Source organism: Nyctereutes procyonoides, unplaced genomic scaffold (genome assembly GCF_905146905.1).
Source record: "Nyctereutes procyonoides isolate TBG_1078 unplaced genomic scaffold, NYPRO_anot_genome, whole genome shotgun sequence".
In the NCBI taxonomy this organism is placed as follows: domain Eukaryota; kingdom Metazoa; phylum Chordata; class Mammalia; order Carnivora; family Canidae; genus Nyctereutes; species Nyctereutes procyonoides.
In genome coordinates, this window is record NW_026575126.1 from 15,954,176 (window position 1) to 15,977,597 (window position 23,422).

A 23,422-nucleotide genomic window follows, 5' to 3' on the forward strand; every position below is an offset into this window, starting at 1 on the left:
GTACACCAACGTGTTTCCATCTGTCACCATCAGTTGGCATTTAATAGCTATGATTTAAAACTCTATTATTAAAAGCCTCATAGAAATTAGAATGGCATCATACTTTAAACCATATTAATTTGACATTTGGTATCTTTAGAAAGTATGTAATTATACCATTATTAAAAATTAGTATCCAGAATATTTGATTTTATATATATATATTATATATATATATTATTTTTTTTTACAAAGTAAAACAAATTATATATGTTATTCAAAATCATGTATTTGGCTCATAACTGGCCTAGATTTATTACAAATTCACTTGAATGGTGGTTACAGACAGTAACAAAAAAATGATTCTGGCTTCTGTGTGTGTGAAAACCATTCTAAAAATCAATATAATTTAAATAAGTATTAAACCAGAGCTAAGTGGAAATTACCTAGCAAACAGGAATACTAACATCTGTATCTTATTTTAAAGTTGCAATTGGATAAATTGTATTTAAGAACTCTACATAAATCTACTACCACCCATAAATTAAAGTATATTTATTATTATTTTTGTACCTAATCATGTTTTAGACTTAGAGTAAAATCTTTTTGCTTATAGAAAATAAATCTGACAATTTATCCAAACATTGTTACATAAGAAGTTTTAAGAAACTGTAAATAATTCTTAATACTCTCATTTTGATTCTCCGACTTTTCAAGACTATGTTGTATTTCCTTCAAACATACTTCCTGCTGTTGTGCTTTCTAAATAAGAAAAGAAATAAAGATAATCAATAATGACATTCATATCAAAGGGTAGTCATAATGTAAAATTCATGTATACAATTAAGTACATGACTTTTAGTTTTTTAAGAGAAAGAAATTTAACATCTGATATATGCATTAACAACTTACCTTAGAGTTCATTTGTCTTTAAAATCCAGCATAACTAAAGTACATACCTGGTTGATCTCTACTGTGATATAGTTTGTTGTAATACACAGTCAACCCCATATAATTACATATTTAACATGATTAACATAACAGATTTTATTTAAAACTGCCATAATTATTTTTCATTACATTTAACATGACCTATTTTAATACTAGTTTTTGCCATTTCCTCTGCCTAAGAAATCATATTTCATACCATAAGATTTTTGCTGCCTTAAGAAGTGTCAGAATTCTAGTTTTTTTTTTTTTTTAGAATTCTAGTTTTGATAATATGGACATTTTGTTTTTAGAATCCTTTAAAAATAAAAAGAACTCTAAAAATTATATTCTTGAGACGCCTGGGTGGCTCAGTGGTTAAGCGTATGCCTTCCGGCCCAGGGCATGATCCTGGAGTCCCAGGATCGAGTCCCACGTTGGGCTCCCTGCTTGGAGCCTGCTTCTCCCTCTGTGTCTCTGCCTCTCTCTGTGTGTCTCTCATCATAAATAAATAAAATCTTTAAAAAGATAAAAATAAAAATTATATTCTTTGTTTGAGGGAAAAATTAAAAGCCCAATAATATTCTTTAAAAATACTCAGTTGCAAATAAATTCTCAAGTAGGTCTATTCACTGAAAATACTTCAGACAGATAGACAGCCTGCCGTTATCATTTAGCTTCCAATTGAAATGCAGGCACTTTAAAATGAGAAATCTTTTATTTCCTTCCTATCAGGTATATACCTGATTACTTCTGAAACTGAGTGATGCCCCTTGGGGGCAGTGGAGTGGTATGAAGCAATGTGCTAGGCTGGCTACAGGAAGTTACAGAATGAATATAGTGAATCTTTGTGGAACATCCATTTTACTCAACAGTTTGGAGAGAAAAATATTCCTAAGAACACACTTATATTGTAGGGTAGAATATAAAATGTTCATAGATTTCAGGATAATATGTTAGACTCCAAAGACATTTCAGGCTTTAGGCAGGTCGGCCTGGATTAAGGGAGTGAGGCCATGCTTCCGTCTGTGCATTCACTCTGCCCCAGCTGAAGCACTTGAACAGAAACTGTGAAGAAGCCTGCTTGTGTGGTCAGGGTGCTGAGGAAGACACTGGGATATAATCAGCTATGAGACCTGCTCTCAGGGCGCTTACAATTCAATTGGAGCTAAGATATGTATACAAAATAAATACGGACCTGCCCACGGAACTGTCCCCTGGAAGGGACAGAACACATAGACTCATTTTTCAGCAATATCGAAATCTGTGCTTATAATTCTCAATTTTTACTACTGTAAAAATTATCAGGTTTAATAGAACATTACATCTTAATTTTATTTTTAACGATTACTTAATTATTTATTCATGAGAGACACAGAGAGAGAGGCAGACACACAGGCAGAGGGAGAGGCAGGCTCCCTGCAGGGAGCCTGATGCAGGACTCTATCCCAGGATCCTGGGATCATAACCTGAGCCAAAGGCAGACCCCTCAACCACTGAGGCAAACAGGTGCCCCAATATTTTTTTTAAAGATTTTATCTATCTATTTATCTATTATCTATCTATCTATCTATCTATCTATCTATCTATCTATCTATCTAAGATTTTATTTATTTATTCATGAGAGACACAGAGGGAGAGCAGAGACATAGGGAGAAGCAGCCTCCATGCAGGGAGCCTGAGAGGGGACTCGATCCCAGGACCCAGGGATCACAACCTAACCAAAAGGCTGATGCTCAACCATGGAGCCATTCAGGTGCCCCTAAGATTTTATTTATTTATTTATTTGAGAGAGAGAGAGAGAGAGAGAGAGAGAGCGCGCAAGAGAGCCCAAGCAGGGGGAGTGGCAGGCAGAGGGAGAGGGAGGGGCAGAATCCCCGCTGAACAGGGAGTCCACCACAGGGCTGGATCCTAAGACCCTGGGATCATGACCTGCGCTGAAGGCAGACACTTAACCAACTGAGACATCCAGGTGCCCTAGAACATCACACCTTAAACTTATTTATTTTGGTAGCTTTAACCAAGCATTGGGACTATTATAGAGAAACCCAACTCATGTAAGTACTTATTTTTTCAGAAGCTTTAATTACACATATTTTACAGTATCAGAAACTCTGATGGTGAAAAAAAAATAAAAATATATAAATAAAAGAGAGAATAAAGGGAAGATCCATGTCAAATTAAAAGTGAGAAATCTTTGTTCTGATGAAGTTGCCATGGAAATTTTGATGGCGATAAAATTAAACTAATACTGCATGCCAAAAATAATCTAACTTCTGAACCTTTCACGTTTTTAACTTTTTATACATTTGGGAATGAAAAAAACAGTTTCTATGGTGTCTCCGGCTCCCAGAAAAGATAAACTATCATCATTTTCTATGTCATCAAGTATACAGTTTTGAAGTAATTTAGTCACGACTAGTGCTAGCTTCTGTAGAATCTTATGCCAATTGACGATTTTCATGAATATTTAGGAAGAGACATCAGAAGATTAATTAAACACAGCCAATTTAGGATTTTCATTTCATGGCTGAGTGGCCCACAGCACCTATCTTATATGCAGATATAACAACACTGAATATTTACTTAATACAAACTCATCACTTTCTAAAGTATAATATTCATTACTCAAGACAGATATCAAAATCTAATTCATAAGAGTTTAAATTGTGTATCTTAAAAAATGAAAAATTCATACCAGAAATTCCTGAGTAGATTATATCTGTAACTTTCATTAAGCAGCTGTCGTGTGAAAGTAATATGCAGGAAAGGGCCAGACGAGGCTTTGGGGAAATGTGCTAGGAGCTACCAAGGATGCACAGTAATAATTCTTTGGCATAACCATGACATTTTAAATTTTCATAGCTTAGATTATTTGTTATCCTTAATATTACCAGAAAAGCAAGAGTCCTGATTCCCTTCACTTCATACTTTAAGTCAACTACATGGTAAGAATGTTAAATGCTAATTTATTTTTTATGAAAATACATTAAGTCATACTAATACTTACACTGTTTATTTTGCAAACAAGTTGATTTTGTTCTTCACTTTTCTTTCTAAGCTCAGTTTCCAGATCTAATATTTTGATCTGTAAAGCCCTCTCTCTAGATGACATTTTCTCTATTTCTTCAGAAACCTGTAATTTTCATTAAAAGAGTAAAATAACTAAATATGCTTTTTTAAAAGTGTGATCTAAAACCTTGACATAGTTATAACTGTACCTCTTTCTCTGAACAGATACTTTAATTACAAGATGTTTAATGATGTTCTATCTTCAGGAAACACATAGAGCAAAAACATATGTTTACTTCTCTTTGCAGTATAAGTATCTGCAAAATTAGTTTGAGATGGAAGACGTATACATATTTGCACTGCTCTGTGACTTAGGTAGGTGTTTTGCCCAATAATATATTTTCATAAGCTACTGAGACCAGTGGGCATGTTTTACTGTATTTATATTCACCATGATGTCCAGACCGTGGTGGTACACAGAAAGTTCTCATTCAGTGCTGACTATAGACTGGATGGATGAGATTAGGCAGGGTAGGGGACATATACACTTCACTCACATACACAAAGGAGATGGCTTTTTCATTCATTCACTTCCAAAGTGATCTGAATTTGAGTTTTCTTATTTCTATGATTGCGTATTCTAGCAGAAAGTCTAGTTTAGCTATGTTCATCCAACAATTCAAATACATGGGAACCTATTTGTAAGAATGTTGTGTTGGAGCCACAAGGGTAAGTGTTGAGGCAAGGACTAGTTCAGGAGCAAGGAGCTAGTGGGAAGGACTGTCCTCTAACCACACTCCTATAAACTCAGTTCTGAGTTACTATAAAGTAATCTACAAAGATTTCTTTTGCACAAATTCCAAGGGCAGTTGTGTATAAGGGATGCTGGCAGGATCGGAAGCTGTAGGAGAAAGAGCCCTTGACGATGTCCTCAGAATGGACAATGGTGATAAGGCAATGATGGTACTCCTCACCTGGCAAGAACTAGAGACAGAGACAGCCCACATTTCAGTGCAGCAGGAGAGACAGAAGAAGGCAATCACATTTCTGGGAATTCTGAACACTTCTGAGAAGGAATCTGAGAACACCTAGCATTTCTGAAGTCCACTTAGGCTGAACCCAGGATAAAACCATTTATTTTCCTCTCAAAGGTTGATGGGGCTGAGAAATCCAGATTACATTTCTATCATTAGCAATACATTCTACTATTTAGCTTTTATTCAATGATGTATGTTTCAAAGTCAATTTAAATTGGTTTCTCAGAGTTAAAAAAAAATCAAAGTATATTATGTTTATATATATGTCAAAAAATATCAAAATATACATATGTGTGTGTATATATATATATATATATATATATATATATATATATATATGACACCAGTGATATAAGAGCTACACTTCAGGGATATCAGATTTTTTTTTAAGATTTTATTTATTAATTCATGAGAGACCGAGGGGCGGGGGCAGGGGCAGAGACACAGGCAGAAGGAGAAGCAGGCTCCACGTGGGGAGACTGACATGGGACTCAATCCCGGGTCTCTAGGATCATGCCCTGGGCTGAAGGCGGCGCTAAACTGCTGCGCCACTAGGACTGTCGGGATATCAGATTTTATCTATGTGGAATTGCCATTAACAGGCTTGAGAAAGACATGTGTGGAAGACAGTTTAGAAGGAAAGATTCAGAACTTGGTATTAGACATGTTAAGTCTGAGATGCCTATTAACAATGGAGATGTCAAATAAGTAGCAGAATATCTGAGTCTAGATTTCAGGGGAGAGAAAAGTCTGGGGCAGAGATATATATCTGAGAGTCATCATGGTAGAGACAATCTCTTTTTAGCATCATTCAATCTGATGAAGAAATTCATTATCCTCATTTCACCAATAAAGGAACTAAAGTTGAAAGAAGTTATTCAGGGCAGCCCCGGTGGAGCAGCAATTTAGCGCCGCCTGCAGCCTGGGGCGTGATCCTGGAGACCCTGGATCGAGTCCCACATCAGGCTCTCTGCATGGAGCCTACTTCTCCTTCTGCCTGTGTCTCTGCCTCTCTCTCTCTCTCTCTGTTGTCTCAATAAATAAAATCTTTGAAAAGAAAGAAAGAAAGAAAAGAAAGAAAGAAAGAAAGAAAGAAAGAAGGAAGGAAGGAAGGAAGGAAGGAAGGAAGGAAGGAAGGAAGGAAGGAAGGAAGGGAGGGAGGGAGGGAGGGAGGGATTCACTCTGGGTCAGGGTGTAATGTGTCAGAGGCAGAATTCAAATCTAGTTCCTGCTGGACTCCAAAGCCCATCTTAAGTCCTTTTAAGATTACATTTTCAAGTCATTTGATAAATTTACCTCTTCTTTAAGACTTTTCCTGAATCCTTTCCTATCACCCCCACATTAAACTAACGATGTCCTCCGGTATACCTTGTACACTCCCTCTGTTATGGCACCTACATGCTGGATGACATTTGTCTGTTCACATATTATCTTCCCACTGGACTATGAGTGTCCTGAGAACTGAAGCCAGGTATTTGGAAGAAGTTATAAAAAGACATGACCTCCGGGTGACCCACGAGCTGGACCTGGGCAACTAGAAGTTCCCCACCTTCTCCCCTGTCCTTGAGATAGGTATGTGTTCTGCTTTCCTCCTCGGTTCTCAGAAGCCGCTCCAAGTAAGGAGCCTTGAGAAAGGAATGGGGTGTTGAAGCTATTTGGACTGGGTATATGACTGAACCTAGTTAAGGGCCTGTACACAAACTTTTAAGATTCTGTCAAGTGGGTGTAGAAATCTACTCATCTTATGGTCATCCAAGACAACCCTCATGTTCCCTTGCTTATTAAACCTGTCTCCTTTCAACCTGGAGTGGTCTGCCTCTTGCTACAGTCTCTCCCTGCCCTCTGCACGCAGGTTTCTGATAACACCAGGGAAACTGCTGAGCAGCTTGTGAACTAACTAGGTCTTAATTATCTTTGCATCTCAAATACTAGAAGCGTGCCTGACACTCAGTGAGATGTTTATTAAAGGCTAGCAAAATGGATTAACTGGAATTTAATTCTTGCATGTATTCATGTAAAAACATTGGCCAAAAGAAAAGGGAGTTGAGCTCCACAGCTCACTAGGTCCTGACTAAAACCAAAATGTTTACTAATTTGCATAATTGCTTTGGTTTTATTTGAAAAAACTAAAAAACAAAAAGAAGGAGGGGGATCTCCTTCATGTTTTCCATTTCTGCCTTTTACCCTGCCACATCATCATTTACCTAGTTAAGTAACAGTACCAGTAATACAGATGTTTAGCTCCAAAAGGGAAAAGTAGTTAAAAAAACAAAAATGTAATTGCTCTCTTCACCCTGTCATCAGGATAAAAACAATAACTGTAGGTTTGGTAAGATGAGATATTGTCTGTTTAAAAAGACGACTCTTTGGTAAACTAATTAAAAAGTTTCTAAATAAAGGCCATCTGTACCTTTTGTCTTCCTTCTTCTAAAGCAGCTTCCAGCTGTCTGGCCAATGCTGTATATTCTGCAGATTTCTCTTTAAACTTAAGATTGCTATGCTTAATACATTCTTCTTGGTTTGCCAGCTTCTTTTCAAGCTCTTTATTTTCCGCATCCATCTGTTCTAATTTTCTTTTTACAGAAAACATATATTTTAAAATTATAGTGCGTAGAGAAAAATGTAACACCAATTTTAAGTCAATTTAATACTTACTGTTTAAGGTTTTCACACTTCAACTGAATAAGATAATTTTCCTCTTCCAGAGAAAGCTTTCTCAGAAGATTATGATTTGCATCAACCTAAAAGGGGAAAAGTAAAGTTTTCTTGGTTATTTCCTTTATAATCAACTTCCAAAGAAATCTATGTACTTTATTGTTAGAATAATCATAAAAAAACAAGAATACATAAATATTATTACTCCTACACAGAGACACACAAAGAAATATTACACTGTCAAAAAACAAAGTCCTAAATTCCTAGTTAATTCTAAAAACACTGCCTCATAAAAAATCACCTACTAAAATATTTTCTGGAAGATGGCAACTAAAACATTCTGAACAATGCTTTAATGAAAAAGAACATTTATCACGTGAATTTGAAGACTAACAATATTAATCTCCTTTTGATGGATTTTTAGGTACTCTTACAGTTTCCTGTTTTAACTAAAGATAGTGATTGATAATGACTACCTATGAAGTTGTAGCTATAAGTAAAAACTATATTTGTGAGAAACAAAACAAAACAAATCAACCAAAGACAATTCCTGATACCAAGAAAGAATATCTTCCCATTGCTTCAAAAGCTATTCTTATTTTAAGAAGCTTTGAAAATAAAATTTTTCTCATAATTTAATTAATTATTTAGGTTATCTATGCAGATTTGACATTTTCCTAGAAAAATCTCTTCTCAGAGATTTAAATTTACCAAAATTTTACTTGTATGCTTTTAAAAAAACAGGATGCATTTCAAAAGTAAAATCCAGATTACATTTGGAAGACAGGGAATTGTTCCTAAAATTGTTTTACAAATAACCAAAAACACATACATGCTTCTTTGAAAAAAACAAGAAACATTTATTAAGCACTTACTTTGTGCTAGGCATTGAATTGGGATGTGGCTATGTGGTGACTAACTAGGGACCCATAATCTCTATTCGGAGGGAGTAAAAAAGTATAATTTAGAAAGAAAGTAGTTGAGGATAATCCCAAATGAATTCTATGCATAATTCTAATTGAAATAAGTCATACTTTTTATAAGGTAAATTACAATAATTTAGCATATCCTGATGTCAAAAAATATATATATGAACATAGCATTGTCCTTCTCTCATGCTATTACCATGTTCTGAAATATATAAATACATATTTGTCTGAAAAAACTAAAATGAGAAATGTTAGTTACCAATTTTTCATGATAAAATAAGTATCTACAATAAACTGATAAGCTGATTTAGATGGGAGTAAAAACAAAACAAAACAAACAAAAAAACAAACCAACAACTCAACCCCTGACATGAGTGCCCTCAACTGGTGAAATCATTCCAAAGTGTTCCTTTAACATATCTAGTAGAAAGCAGAATAATGGCCGGACACCTGGCCCTGAAGCTCCCTAATGGTGCACGCCTGGTCTGCACATTTCCCCTTGTAGTGCTGCAGACTCTCCTGACACTCGTGAAGTCTCCGTTCTGCTCCCGTCAACGAATCATGGACGTGCTCTAACTCCTTCAGATGAGACTCCATCTGGCCTCTCATCTGAGTTGTAACATTAGGGAAATAAGTGCAAGGTCACACATTCAGCATTAATGTTTTTACTATCTTAAATACTAGACAGCCTCATAATATAATATGTATCTTAGGTATAAGGGTTTTAAACAAAACGATTCAACCAAATAGATACAGATAAACATTAAGTTAGACTCTGCTAACAAGAACACATACCTCAAAAAAGTAAGGTTGTACTTTAGCTTTCAAAAAGTTTGTTGAGTAACTATTATAATACTGTAAGTTAATTACATTAGAATTAAAAATATTTAAATAGTTTTTTAAAAAGTTGAGTAAGTGCATATAGTTATATTGGCCTACAGGGAGAATGTTTAACCTACTTAGGAAAGCAAACTTTTTGAATCCTGTCATTTATATTCAAGCATAGTCTTTTTTTTTTTTAAGATTTGTTTGTTTATTTATTTGAGAGAGAGCAAGAGAGAAAGAGACAGAAAGAATGAGCACAGAGTGAGCAGCAAATTCCCCACTGGGCAGGGAGCCCGATGCGGGGCTCAATCCTAGGACCCTGTGAGCATGTCCTGAGCCAAAGGCAAACGCTGAACCAACTGAGCCACCCAGGCAGCCCTGAAGCATAATTATTACTAGTAAAGCTGGTATGGCCATTTTCCACTGTCCAGCCAACAGTCTAAAGTAATTGTCACTTTGTCATTCAATCTTGTAACTCAGATATTTCAATTAGAACAGCCTTGCTGCACTCATTTTAGTCCAGATTGGTGGGGTTTACTGGGTATTATGTTAAGATAGCTAATATGATCAGTCCTCAGTAGACTGTCATTTCATCATTAATATTACTATGAACAAGTCTCTCTACTTGTACCTATATTCATCTCTTTGGCTACTGAAGTGCCTCACAGTGGCACTTTTGTGGAGATGTGACAAGAAGCAACCCTAAGAAATGTTTCACAATTAAGAAAAAATAACCAGACTTAGGGCATTTAGGAGGAAAACACAAGAGCCAGACTCTTGCCTTAAGACAGGGAACACCAAGAGCTACTTGTGCACATCTAGCATTCTTGATCACAAAAGATAGAATAAGAACAAAGCATACCTCTGGGTCCCCAAACACCCAAAAGCTCATGAGAACACCAGAAGATTTAACAGTAGAAAAGGAAAAGGAAAAAGTTCCTCTTAAAAAATGACCTTTCTGGTTTAATACCAGTTAGAAGACACTGTGACCTCACTGTATCTGAAAATCACAGGCTTGTGCCCCATCAGCCTTCTGAACAGGTTTTTTAATAGACTTTTATTTACAGTGCTGCCCAGCAAAAGAGGAGACCTTTGCGGTGGTGTGTCTCGTGAGAAAGAGAGACCAGGACACATGAAATGCTAGATGTGCTGCTAAAAATAGGTAAAAAGCAATTCTAAGAAAGTAGTAAGTTGCATGTTTGGTGGGCTATCTTTATCTCTGTTTAACCAGCAGAATGCCTGCTCTGGCTGACCTCTTCTTCACACTGTGCTTCACTCAGACTTCTCAATCCCAAGAAGTGGGGGCAATGCAGACAGTCACCTTTTTAAACTCACTTGGAAGTGCCTGGTAACATCCCATGACCTCTCCAGCCAGGAGTCAGTGTCCTACGACTTTCACTGCTTCCTTACCAAAACAACATGAGAAGACCCAAAGAGAGATGCGGTTTCATTTAAAAAGTTAAAAACATTCACAAAAACATCAAAACTTGCCAACACTGGCCTTTCCCTCATTCTGTTGCAATGGGGTGACAAAAAAGGAAATGATGCTGTTTTTTTAAAAATATTATTTTTCTTCCAAAAAGCACTTAGCAGAGAATATTTACTTTGCTTTTAGACACAAAAGATTTAGTACCAAAAACAAAAAGGTGGGATTAAAAATGAGAAATACTCAAGTTTCCATATTTATGGCTGATGAAGCCAATGATAAGTGATAACCATTTTTTTTAGATACGTGAGTCTGCTCTTATATCAGAAAAATTAAACATTTATGCTATTTTCCAAATATTAAGGAAAAAGTAAAAAAACATTCATACAAACAAACATTTCAAGCCTGGAAGAAACATTATCTCCTTAGAAAACAAACTCCTACAGAGACTTAAGACAGATAATTCCTAGGTCAAGACTAAAGAAAATGACTACAATGAAGGAATATGTATAATACTCATAAAGTACAAAAATAGAAGTATTACTTGATTGTTTAAAACATCAAACTCACCTTCTCTAATTTTTTATTTTTGTTTTTTGTAATTAGGTTATTTTCATGTAGCAAATTTCCACATCTGCTTTTCAGCATTTCAGCTGCTTCTTGCAACTTTTGTATCTGAAAATAAAATATATTAGAGTAACACATTTTATTAAGACCTTAATGTAAAATAAAAAGCAAAACATTTGAATTTTTAATTATAAACAAATCATTATTTCCTTATCAATACCCTCAGCATCTTTACCTAATGTCATTCCTCACTCAGTGCTCTACTCCAATACACAATCCTTTTATGATTTACCTGTCTTTTCCCATTAGTACTTCTAGACTCTCCTTGAGGCTGAATATTAGCGAAATCTTTATTTGCAGGTCAGTATCACTTTAAAGAAATAAAAAAAAAATCTGGAGACCAAGAAGTAATTGAAATATTGACATGTATGCAGATTTGGGAAAAGTCACATGCAGATTTGGGAAAAGTCACATTTATTAAACAAAATACATTTTTGCTTAAAAAATAAAAATCAACCTCTGGTCCAAACTAGCTCCCATACCAATTATTTTACACTCCAAAACAATGCTAAAAAAAAAAAAAATTAAAAAAATTAAAAAAAAAAAAAAAGCCTGAGCCCTTTATACAAAGCCCAGAGCCTAGAACATGCATATTATTCTTGCTAAGGATTAAACCCAAATACTCAGTTGGAGGACCTAGCTGACATTCTCAGTAACAGGGCCACAGTCCACCACAGCCTCTATCCTACCTCTGGTAAGTTCTTCATGACTGCAGTATTCTCACTGGACGTCTAAACTCCATCTTCCCATCTAAACCATCCAGATGAACTTCTTTCCTACTTATCTACAGAATGCCCTCCTTAAGCTTTAACCTTTAAAATTTACCTTTTACCTTTAATAATTCATTACGCTTAATTCAAATGCTCTCTCTGCTAGTAAAATCCAGCTCTTTATTGACCAGATTGTTACCACTGCTAAAGGAAGGACCTGGATAAGTCCCATCTTTCTCATAAAGTTTTTCTTGAATACTGTTTCCAAAACATAAGGTTTTGTATAAATTGCCATTGAACACAGCTCTATTCCACACCACATGTATTTTCATATTCTCTTCCAGGTCTTTCGTGTGAGTAAATCAGAATTTTATTTATCAGGAAAGAGAGAGTACTGAATTTTAATGACCCTAGAAGGGAGTCATTATGCTTTATAAATACCATTAAAAATATAAGATGACAAATAAATATAACTAAATTTAGCAAGATTATACAGAAGGTTCACATTATACCTATGTAACTAATTTTAGATCTACTTTTAGGAATAGCCAATACATACACAGTCAACGTCTGAATCAGGAATCAGCAGAATCATCTACTTATAATGATATATGGGACCTTAAAAAATACCTGGGACATATATTCTATCACAGCTCTATAACGTGTGTGTGTGTGTGTGTGTGTGTGTGTGTGTATAATTTAACATTAAAATCAGTGCAATAGTCACCTGAGTTTTATATACTTCAATAAGGGCTTTCTGTTGTTTTTCTACTTCTTGCAATTCTAAAAGTTCATTTTCAACAGAAACAACCTCATCCTTCAAAGCATCAAGTGTAGTCTAGCAAGGAAAATATAAACAGATTTTATAAATCATTAGTATTCATTTATACTCCAGTGCTAGCATTATAAAAACATAACTCATTTATCAAAAGGTTAATAAGATAATCACATTTATTGCATATAATTACCACTTAAATTCAAGATTTTTCAAAAATTAACAATACTTATGAATAACTATAGTAAGACTTATGTAAGACATATTTTTTAAACTTTTAAAATTTCCTGACAAAGAAAGACTTGGGAAATAGACCATGTTCTTAGATGGGAAGATTTGATACTATTGGCATACCAGTTTTTTTCCAAATGATTAACACCTTAAATGCAATTTCAACCAAAAATCTAACAGTTGGGAGTAGGGGGAAGAGGAAAAAATTAATTTTAAAACTCATACAGAGGGCAGCCCTGGTAGCGCAGCGGTTTAGCGCCGCCCGCAGTCCAGGGTGTGATCCTGGAGACCTGGGATCGAGTCCCATGTCGGGCTCCCTGCATGGAGCCTGCTTCTCCCTCTGCCTGTGTCTCTGCCTCTCTCTCTCTCTCTGTGTCTCTCATGAATAAATAAATAAAATCTTTAAAAAAATAAAAATAAAAAAAGATAAAACTCATACAGAAAAATAAATGGGAAAGACTAATTCTGAAAGGAATATTAAAGGTAGAAAATCTCAGTACTTATCATATTTTAAGAGGTACAAAGAACTAAAAATTTTAGGATACCAACATAAGAATATAAAGGTTAATGGAACAAAATCAGAAAAATACACTAAAATTATATTTAGTATATGATAAAGTTTGAATTTTTAAACCAATGAGGAAAATATGGATCACTAAATAATGGTAATGACTGTTAACTATTAGAAAGAAAATAGATTAACTACTTACCTCCAACATAATTTTTTTATATTTATTTATATTTTTAAAATAAAGTCAAAATTTTTGACAGAGGATACTGCTAAAATTTTGATTTTAGGATTGCAACCCTACTAAGCATAAAATCAAAAGAAAATATCAAACACTGTAAGGGTTTGGGATTTTGCCTTCCAAGTTGATAAATTACCTGGAACACACAGATTTGGGAATCTGTATGCTAGCAGAAGACATGAGACTCCTGAGTCAGACACACAAAACTTGATTACAGCAATAGCAGTAGCCAGTTGTCAGATTTGCATTTGTTTCCTAAGCCCCAGTTCCCCCAGGGCAACACAGTGAAGGCCAGATAACACCTGCATACATAGTGAGGTCACTGCAGAGGAGCAACCCCAAGTTTAGGGAGCCCAGATCTCGCATCAGGCAGTAAGCACGTCTACCCTTTGATAAGAAAACACTGCTGTCTTCCAAGGATGCTCGCTATACAAACATCCTTGAAAAGATAGTCTGGATTGCAGGCAGTCAGTGCTTCTACTTGTAAGATATGCAGAAATGTGACAGACATAGCAGAAGCCATAAAAGAAAAAAAATTCATCCACACATATGTGTAAATATATCTCTCCAAACTTCATTGCCTCTTCAAAATTTAAGAGGCAAACAAAATGTTAAAAATAGTAACAAATTATGACAAAGGATTAATACCCTTAATACAGAGTTCTTATGAATTAATTAGAAAAGAAGACATATAAAGGACAATGAGTAGGTAATTTATAAAGGCAGAAATGTAAATGATCAATAAATACATGAAAAAATGTTCACTAGTTATTGAAAAATGCTCTAGACACTGGATATTCTCCTATTAATGAAAAAAAGAACCAAAAAATCTTTTCCTTAATGGGGCTTATGTACTCTGCATATAGACAGACAAAAAGGGGATAGATGAACAGAAACAAGAATGTGAAGTAAGACGTATCCTACACAAAAGCTGGATATTGGGGATGGGCCGGGGAGACCTCCCGAGAAAGGGACTTCTGAGCAAACACTAAGAAGTAGTGTGGCTCTTTAGGGAAAGAGAATTCTCACAGAGAAAAGCAACTGTGGGAGACACTCTGGCCAGTTAGGGCAAAACCAGCAAGACGGTCAATGTGCAGGAAGGGAGAGAATGAAGGGGAGAATGGAAGGAGATGAAGTCAGCGGAGTACTGGAAAGCCAGATGCAACAATGCTTTCTTAGGTGTTTATTAACCAGATATCATTGGAGGGTTCTGGGTGGAGCAGTGACATGGTCTGACTTACATTTTTATGAGAACTACTCTGCTGCAGCTCTGAAACCTGACTGTAGGGGCAAGGGCAGAAGTAAAGTGGGCTCAGGAAATTACTGTAACTATGAGAGATGATGGTGGCTTAACCCAGGACAAAAGCAGTGGTGCTGGAGAGAGGCGGTCAAATCCTACATCTATGTGAAGTAGATCTGCTGACAGACTAGAAGCAGGTGGGAGAAAGGAGTCAACGATGACACCGGGTATAAGCACAGATGACTGCCGTTAACTGACATGAGGACAATTGTAGGATGAGCTAAAGGAGTTCTATTTTAAACATGCTAACTTTGAGACACCTATTAAATATCCAAGTGGAGATTTCGAGTAGGCAGTAGAATATATGTTTGGAATATGTTAGAAATATAAATTTGAGAGCCCCCAGGATACAGATGGTACTTAAAGCCCCGACACTAGTTGAGATTACCTACTGAATTTGAAGAGATTTGTTTTAAAATTGTCTACTACTGGAAAAAATATAGGGGCCCATTTTAGATGGGTAATTTGGAAATACATAACACCAACACTAAAAATGAGCCTCCCTTTTGCCCATGTAATTACAGTTCTAGAAATTTATCCTAAGAAAATAGATATGCAAAAACTCAAAGAAACTACCCATATTTTTACTGATAGTAGCAAAAACCTGGAAGTAGTCCAAAACTATATGCTAAAAATAATTTAAGTTTCAGTTGTGAGACTACAAGTGATTTTTAAGTATTTCCCTTTATGCTTTTCTAGTTTTTTTTTTCAACTCTTTATAATGAACAAATAGAACTTACAACCATCCAAATAGACTCTTGCAATTTTAAGAAAAGAGGTCACTGGGTCTTAGAAACAACATTAGCTAGATTCTTTTTTCATTTGAAACATTAAAAGTTAAAATTACCCTAAAGTCATTAAAAGTAACTAAGTACAACACCTCAGCAATTTTTACATTGCAGAAGCACATGCCAAACACACCTAGGTTTTTTTCCTTAAACAAAAATCCAGAGAATAATGCATTAAAAATACATGTCTCTGAATTATTAATAGAATATAAAATGTAAACTTTAACCCAATGATTTTTATACCTATGTAATTTAAAATTAATTCCATTTGCCATGTGATTAAAAATTAGATTTATAATTGATGAAATATTATTCTAATCCTTTCTTTCTGAAGGTTATCAAGGAAAGTGAGAAAATAAACACATAATATTGCTTCCTCTTCCAAGATAAACATTTTAAGCATTCATTCAACAAATATTCATGAAGAGCTAAATGTATGTCACACCTTCCCTGGACATTCTGGGCATACAAAGATGGAGTTTATAAGGACAAATTCATCCTAATTGAAAAGACTGGAGGGAAATAGCATTTGAGGTGAACTAACGTAGGTCTTTGATACTAGGAAAAATGATTCCAAACTGTAAATATAGTAAAACTATAGGAATAGATACAGGAAAACATGAACAAATTGCAGGAAATAAGGAGTATTCATATTTGGCGAGAGCCCAGGATCACTAGAAGACTACATTCCCTAGTCTCCCTTGTATCTAGCAGGGGTCATGCGCCTGTATAAGTAGAGGAGTAGAGTGGTATGGAACTTGTAGGAAGTCAGTCTCCCTAAGAGGAGGTGAAGGAAGGATGAGATGAAATAAAGGAGAGGGGGTAGTATAACTCATCTTTTCCCCCTTGCAATTCTATTGTTTGAAACTTGGTTATGATGGCTGGAGCTCCAGCAGTTATTTTGGGTCATGAGGGTCAAAACCCAGGAATGGCAGAGGAGAGATCTAAAAAAGAGGCTTGGTTCTCTGATGCTGTATCGGCTTCCCGCTGAGTCTGGCCTTCTTTACATAGATTCTTTTCTGTGTTCTGTTTACTATCCTCCAAAAATAGTATTAAAGAACTGAAAATGATGCCATCATCTTTAATCAAGTCTCATCCAGTTACATGTATCTCTAATTGAGAACTCAACTCAATTTCTTTTTTTTTCTCAGAAAGTACAAAAGCTTCTTCCCCATTTTTTCCTCCGGTACACATACAAACCAATCACCCCTTGGATTTGATTAAGTTGGAAAATTCTTTCTGGTTATGAAGCAGCCAGGAACATACTTTCTGGTTTCAAACAGACCAGGCCTGAGGCTATATCCTATCGTAACCATAACACCTAGAAAAAAATCTTATGCATTAAAGTTAATGTAATTTTGGATGATTCAATGGCTAAAATTGGAGAACAAATTTTTTAAAAGTCAAGACAGCTGTTCAACCTCATAAATCTTATGTAATATTACTGAAAACAACTTTATTTTTTTTTTAAATAATTTTTATTTATTTATGATAGTCACACAGTGAGAGAGAGAGAGGCAGAGACACAGGCAGAGGGAGAAGCAGGTTCCATGCACCGGGAGCCTGACGTGGGATTCGATCCCGGGTCTACAGGATCGCGCCCTGGGCCAAAGGCAAGCGCCAAACCGCTGCGCCACCCAGGGATCCCTGAAAACAACTTTAAAATGTTTCTGTGTATACATCTATAAACACTTAAAAATCTATATACAAATATGTGTGTCTATATGTATATACATAGATATATAGATATGATATATATGTAGCTTTAGAAGTTGCATATTATATTGACACTCTAATATCCTCACAAACATAAAGGACAAAATGACATAAGAGCATTATCCTAAGCATGCTATCATTTTCAGCTACCTCTACTGAACTGTCATTAGACTATACATACACATACACACATGCGAACACACATTACCTTTTTCTTTAAAGATTTTATTTTTAAGTAATCTCTATACCCGATGTGGAGTTCAAACTCACAACCCCAAGATCAAGAGTCGCATGCTGCACCAACTGAGCCAGCCTTCACCCCAGAAAACACGTTACCTTTAGTTTTGTATTCTCAAGATTCAGAGTTTCATTTTCATATTCAATTGAATGAAGTTTTCTAAGAATTTCTTCACAAGAATTTTTTCCAAGGTCTTCCACTTTCTTTAGGTCTTCCAAAAGATTAGTAATTTGCCTTTATGAGATAGAGGATATGTTTTATAAAAGTCATGGAAACTTTCATTCAAATAATGCTTTTTAAGTGCATTTCTGAAATTAGGTTGGTAGGGTACGCTTTCTCAAAAGTTAGGACAAGTCACAGAACAAGGTGAGCAGGAAGCAATTATCTACCAGGTTACTACTTCGGTAACCTTGATTAGCAATAATTACCCATTAATGATGCCAACGAAAAATTATACAACATTCTCTTTGCTATTCCAAAATGTCTGAACTGTCGTCCTTGGTACATCTGTCTCTCATTCACACATATGCACACACATATACACAATCTCAAAGCCAAGGTTAAATAAAAGGATCAAGTGAGACAGTAACTCACCTTTAGAAGCTAGCATTATCCATGCTAGCTTACAATGATAAAATTGAAGAGGATATACAGAAAATAAAACATTTAAAAACAAATGTGCAGGGTTCACAGTTTATCAATAATAAATTTCAAAGCATAAAAGATAGGCATTTTTACTCATTGATTTTCTTTGTCATGCAATTAAGGCACTTTAAGGAACAATAGTTTTTCGGATTTTGAAAGCATTTGTGTTTTTTTATTGCAAGCTCCATTATATACTCTTACTTTCACATTCTTAGTAGAGAAATATCACTTCCATTTTAAGATAAAATAGTATTAACAATTACTACAAATAACAGGTGACACAAACCCAATTCAAAATACTAACCTACAAAGTTCAAAATGTGAACACCAAGGCACTTTTTAATGGGTAATCATTTTATTGTATTTTTAGAATAGAATAAGAAAAGTTTTTAGAATTATAAATAGCAAAAACATCAAATCATACGGACAAACTTCTCCACATGTAACCCAGAAGAACCAAAACGCAAACTGCTTAAAGAGGAAAGAACAGAAAATACTTCTTACTAAACCATAAAAAGATTCTAAATTTTTTTTCTTACTTTTTCATTGTTTCAATCTGAACTTCCAATTCAGTTTTTTCTATTACAATTTTCTCATAATGACTTTTCCAGGCATTGGAAGCTGAAATTGTTTCAGACAGCTTGGCTTCCTAAAAAATACATCAAGTACTCATCTTGTAATTGAATAACACTTTGGTTTTGTGCTCTAAACACAAATACAATACAAACAAGGAAACACGTATCCTATAAAGAATGGGGCTTTTGATATAGAAAATTTTAGTGTACAACTCTGAATATAGGAAACTTTTAAAGTAAATGCTGATAAAATCTTTATATTAGTATTGTTTTATATGTGTGTAGCAGCACTAGCAACACAACATTTTAAGGGTGTTAATATAACTATTTTTTATCAACGTTTCATAATTAATGAAGATAACTTCCTTCCTATTTCCTGAACTTTTCATTTTGCATTCTATATTTGGAAAATGCTAACACTACATAAGCATCAGACAAGAAGCCCTCTATGATATATACAGAAACTTTCTGAAATTCCATAATTCCATAGCATTAAGTAATGCAGCCTTATTTATTGTAGCTATAATGATGTCAAGCTGTTTTGTAGAGGTCACCCCTGCTGACCTTCAAACACCGTTATCGTCAGCAAAGAGATGAAGATTATTGTGGTGGCTATTCCACTTTGAATGTGAGCTCCCAGAGGTAGAGATTTTTGTCTGTATTGTTCATTGCTAGGACCCTGAATAGTGCCTGACACATAGAAGACTCTCAACAAATAACTGTCAAATGAATCTACTCTTTATAACCCATCTGGTGAGCTATAGTTATTGTGTCCCTGTCTACATTCTAGAGAACAACAAACTCACTGGGAAGACAACAATATCAATAATTATTAATCAAAAGACCCAGAAGTAATAATGATAGCAGTTAGTACTTATTGGGGGCTTCTTTCTGTCCTTCCATCATTCCAATCACAGAACAAGCATTTGTTGAGCATCTACAATGTGCAAGACTTTATTGGTTTACATTTTTTTACAGTAATATTGTTGATACATTGATAAAGTCTAGTATTCTGTTTTCATATTTTATATAAAGTGAATTTTAATTTACACTATGAAGTATATAAGTTGGGCCATATATATGTGAAGCATAAGTTGGGCAATATACTATAATGTAAAAATATTTAGAAATTGGAAAGCTCCTCTGAAGAGATGTCCATTAAAAATATACCTGAATGATAAAACAAAACAAAAAACACCAGCTATTGTGAATCCAAGAAGAACACTACAGCTGGAGATAATAGCAAACAATAAAACTCTCCACATTAGAGGAATAGAAAGGAGGTTAACATGGTAAAAATGTAGGATGGCTAGGCACTGTGCTTTAACATATATTTTCTCATTTATTCACCCCTACAATCATATGAGATGGGAATATTATCTCCTATTTTATAGATGAGGAAATGGAATCTTAGAGAGGTTAAGTACCTCAACCAAAGTCACTAGATGAACAAGCAGATGGGCCTTCCTGTACCATGATCTGGGGTATGGGTGACATGATGCTATTTAAACAATAATGCCTCAAGAATGTTAATGACTCGATTAGCTTTTACCACTCAATATTTTCAGGCATTCAACTAGATCTTATGACTGCCTAGATTTTGAACTTAGTCCTCACTTCTTTTTCTCTAGTTAAATTCTTCTGAATGTAGTTCATCTTTAAGTGTTAACACTCAAACTTATAAAATATGAAGTTGTTTTGTTTACACAAGAGTTTATGCAAGTCCACTTTCATTTCTAAAAGCCTCTAATAATTCTATAAGCCTTAATATCAGATCTTAAGAGGTGGACTACTCGTGAGACATTAAAGAGAGTAAATATTTTGTTAATTGCTAATTGAATAAATATAATTCCTCAAAAACAACAAAGCACTAAGTCAAGTTTTCAACTTTGTACTACGCCCAACGATAACTTTCACATGGTGTGTTTACGTCAGTGAATGGCTTTAAGTGCATTACAGAGTTCAAATGAAGTGAATTACTGAATACAATCATATGGTCTAGTAACATAAATCAGCATTTCCCAAACTGGTGTTCCTTAGAACCAGTTCCAAGAGTTGTTTTGTGGGTAAAACAAGAGTTCTGTGGTTAAATAAGTGGTGAGAAACTCTGAGTTCAAAACTCTTGGTCATACTGCTTTACTTTTACTAAAGGCCTCCTCAGGATTTTTAATATGCGATTGTACATTGTCCATTGTCCATTTCCAAGGGAGAATATGTATTAAGTGTTACCCTTAGTTTACCCTAGATGTTTTGGGACACACTTAACAGATCCTTTAATAAAGTTCCCAAGAAAATACTGATATAATTCAATATGCAAGTGACACTTTATGTAATCTTTCAAAATAAAGTCTAAGCAAAAGAGTGTGAATAAAGTTTTTCTAGTATCAATAGCATTAAGATATTAAGCATTATGATATTAAGCATTATGATATTAACTACATTAAGAAAGAATGTATATACTTACCTGATCTCTAATTTGGGAGGTAAGGTTTTCCATGTCTCCAGTAAAGTGTTTAAGCCTTTGTCTGTAAATTTTAGATGCCTTTTTTAGAGCTATAGTTTTTTGCCTACTTGATTCTTTCATTGCTACAGCTTCATGCTTATTCTTCCTCACTTGTAAGTTCCATTCAGCTATCTTGGTTTCCAAGCTCTAAAAATATATTAGTAGTACTTAAATTATTTTAGAACTCCAATGTTTGTGTAAACATTGTAAAAATACATAAATAATCTTCCATAGATTTTATCAAAAAATTAATCATAGGATTAATAAAAAGCAAAACAGTAAAGAAACGTGGTTTCCCAATGTTTATTTATAATCAGCTATAGAATGCAAATTTAAAATATATAAGCCTACATAAAACTAATCCTACTCTTAAAGATATTAATATTGGTGATTATGGTACAAGCAATTTTTAAAAACTTTTTAATTAACTAGAACTTATTAAAATTCCAGATCTAGAATATTATATATACATCGTACTAGTTACTGAAGTTCAAAAAAACCATAATTGAACTGGAAACAATCCAAACAAAATACACAAAGCTCAAAGGAATCAGTAGCTCCCTGCATATGTTAGGACTCTTTAGTTGAAATGATAAAGGCTTAAACAACATATGACTGACATCTATAGATGACAAAAGATGTAGACTACTTCCTTACATATCTCTTTGTGACATAACTAGAAATAGAATATTAGGCTGGGTGGATGATATATGTAATTCAGTGTGATAATTTTCATGCTTTTATTTCAAATCATTTTCAGATTTTGTATTTAAAGTATTGACTCTGAAATACCTAAGAATTTAGAGACCTGAGATTTTAATACTTTTCCATTTTTTGAAAGTTGTGTAGTACTGAAAAAAAAGCTAAATTATTACAGAATTTAGGTTTTAGTTTAATATTTCTTGGACAATCATATTAATGAAAAAAAATCAAAGGAGTCACAGTAAAAGACTAGGTTTTTCTATTTAACTCCATGATCAACAAAAACTGTGTTTCTTAACTTCCATTAAAACTTAGATTTTTTTTAATTTTTATTTATTTATGATAGTCACACAGAGAGAGAGAGAGAGAGAGGCAGAGACATAGGCAGAGGGAGAAGCAGGCTCCATGCACCAGGAGCCCGACGTGGGATTCGATCCTGGGTCTCCAGGATCATGCCCTGGGCCAAAGGCAGGCGCCAAACCTCTGCGCCACCCAGGGATCCCTTAAAATTTAGATTGAGAAGTACATATTAAATAAGATTTAAGACTAGCCCTCTTTGAAAAGTGAACTCAGTAAATTAAGAGAAGCAGCAAAATACTCTTAGTCTTTAGAAATCTACTTAAACTAAAAATTCACATGAAATGTTTTAATAAGTAGTTGAGGGAAAACAAGTAAGCCCAAGAACAGTACAAGTCTACTTAAGACTCCACAGGAAATACGGCTGTCATTCCTCTATGAAACCACAGGGTGTCATCAGCACACTGTGAATAATTGCTACACTTTAAGTAATTAACCATTTTAAACACCAAAGGTAAAATAAATTTTTTGGAACAAGGTTCCAGTCAGGACTTTCTCACTAGATTTAGCCTATCCCACATTTGAGCACTGTTAGGGAGTATACTAAACTCTCCAATTATTTTTATTGTCTCAAAATAAATAACTCTTCACAGTCTTTTGCCAAATGAATGGACACCCATTTAAAGTCAACTATCTGCCTTTCCCTATTTCCAAAAAACTCTACATGCTGCATATTATGAAGATAATTATCCAGTGTCTTCTAAATAGTGAAAATA

At 34.7% G+C, this 23,422-nt stretch overlaps 1 protein-coding gene across 4 annotated transcripts in view; it reads right to left on the reverse strand.

Moving 5' to 3' along the window:
* Positions 1-223: 223 nt before the first annotated feature.
* The window catches only part of ODF2L (outer dense fiber of sperm tails 2 like), a 37,030-nt gene continuing 13,831 nt past the window's right edge, over positions 224-23,422 (reverse strand). For 3 of the 4 annotated variants that reach the window (XM_055341146.1, XM_055341144.1, XM_055341145.1), the window contains 9 exons: positions 21,609-21,794; positions 19,109-19,218; positions 18,023-18,158; positions 12,855-12,965; positions 11,361-11,465; positions 7,611-7,696; positions 7,366-7,528; positions 3,917-4,042; positions 224-741 (listed from right to left, as the gene is read on the reverse strand). In XM_055341146.1, coding sequence (XP_055197121.1) covers positions 613-741; positions 3,917-4,042; positions 7,366-7,528; positions 7,611-7,696; positions 11,361-11,465; positions 12,855-12,965; positions 18,023-18,158; positions 19,109-19,218; positions 21,609-21,794 — 1,152 coding nt within the window. In that variant the 3' untranslated portion in view covers positions 224-612. Of the gene's footprint in view, positions 742-3,916; positions 4,043-7,365; positions 7,529-7,610; positions 7,697-8,989; positions 9,149-11,360; positions 11,466-12,854; positions 12,966-18,022; positions 18,159-19,108; positions 19,219-21,608; positions 21,795-23,422 lie in introns of all 4 variants that reach the window. The other variant, XM_055341147.1, reaches the window with a different exon arrangement.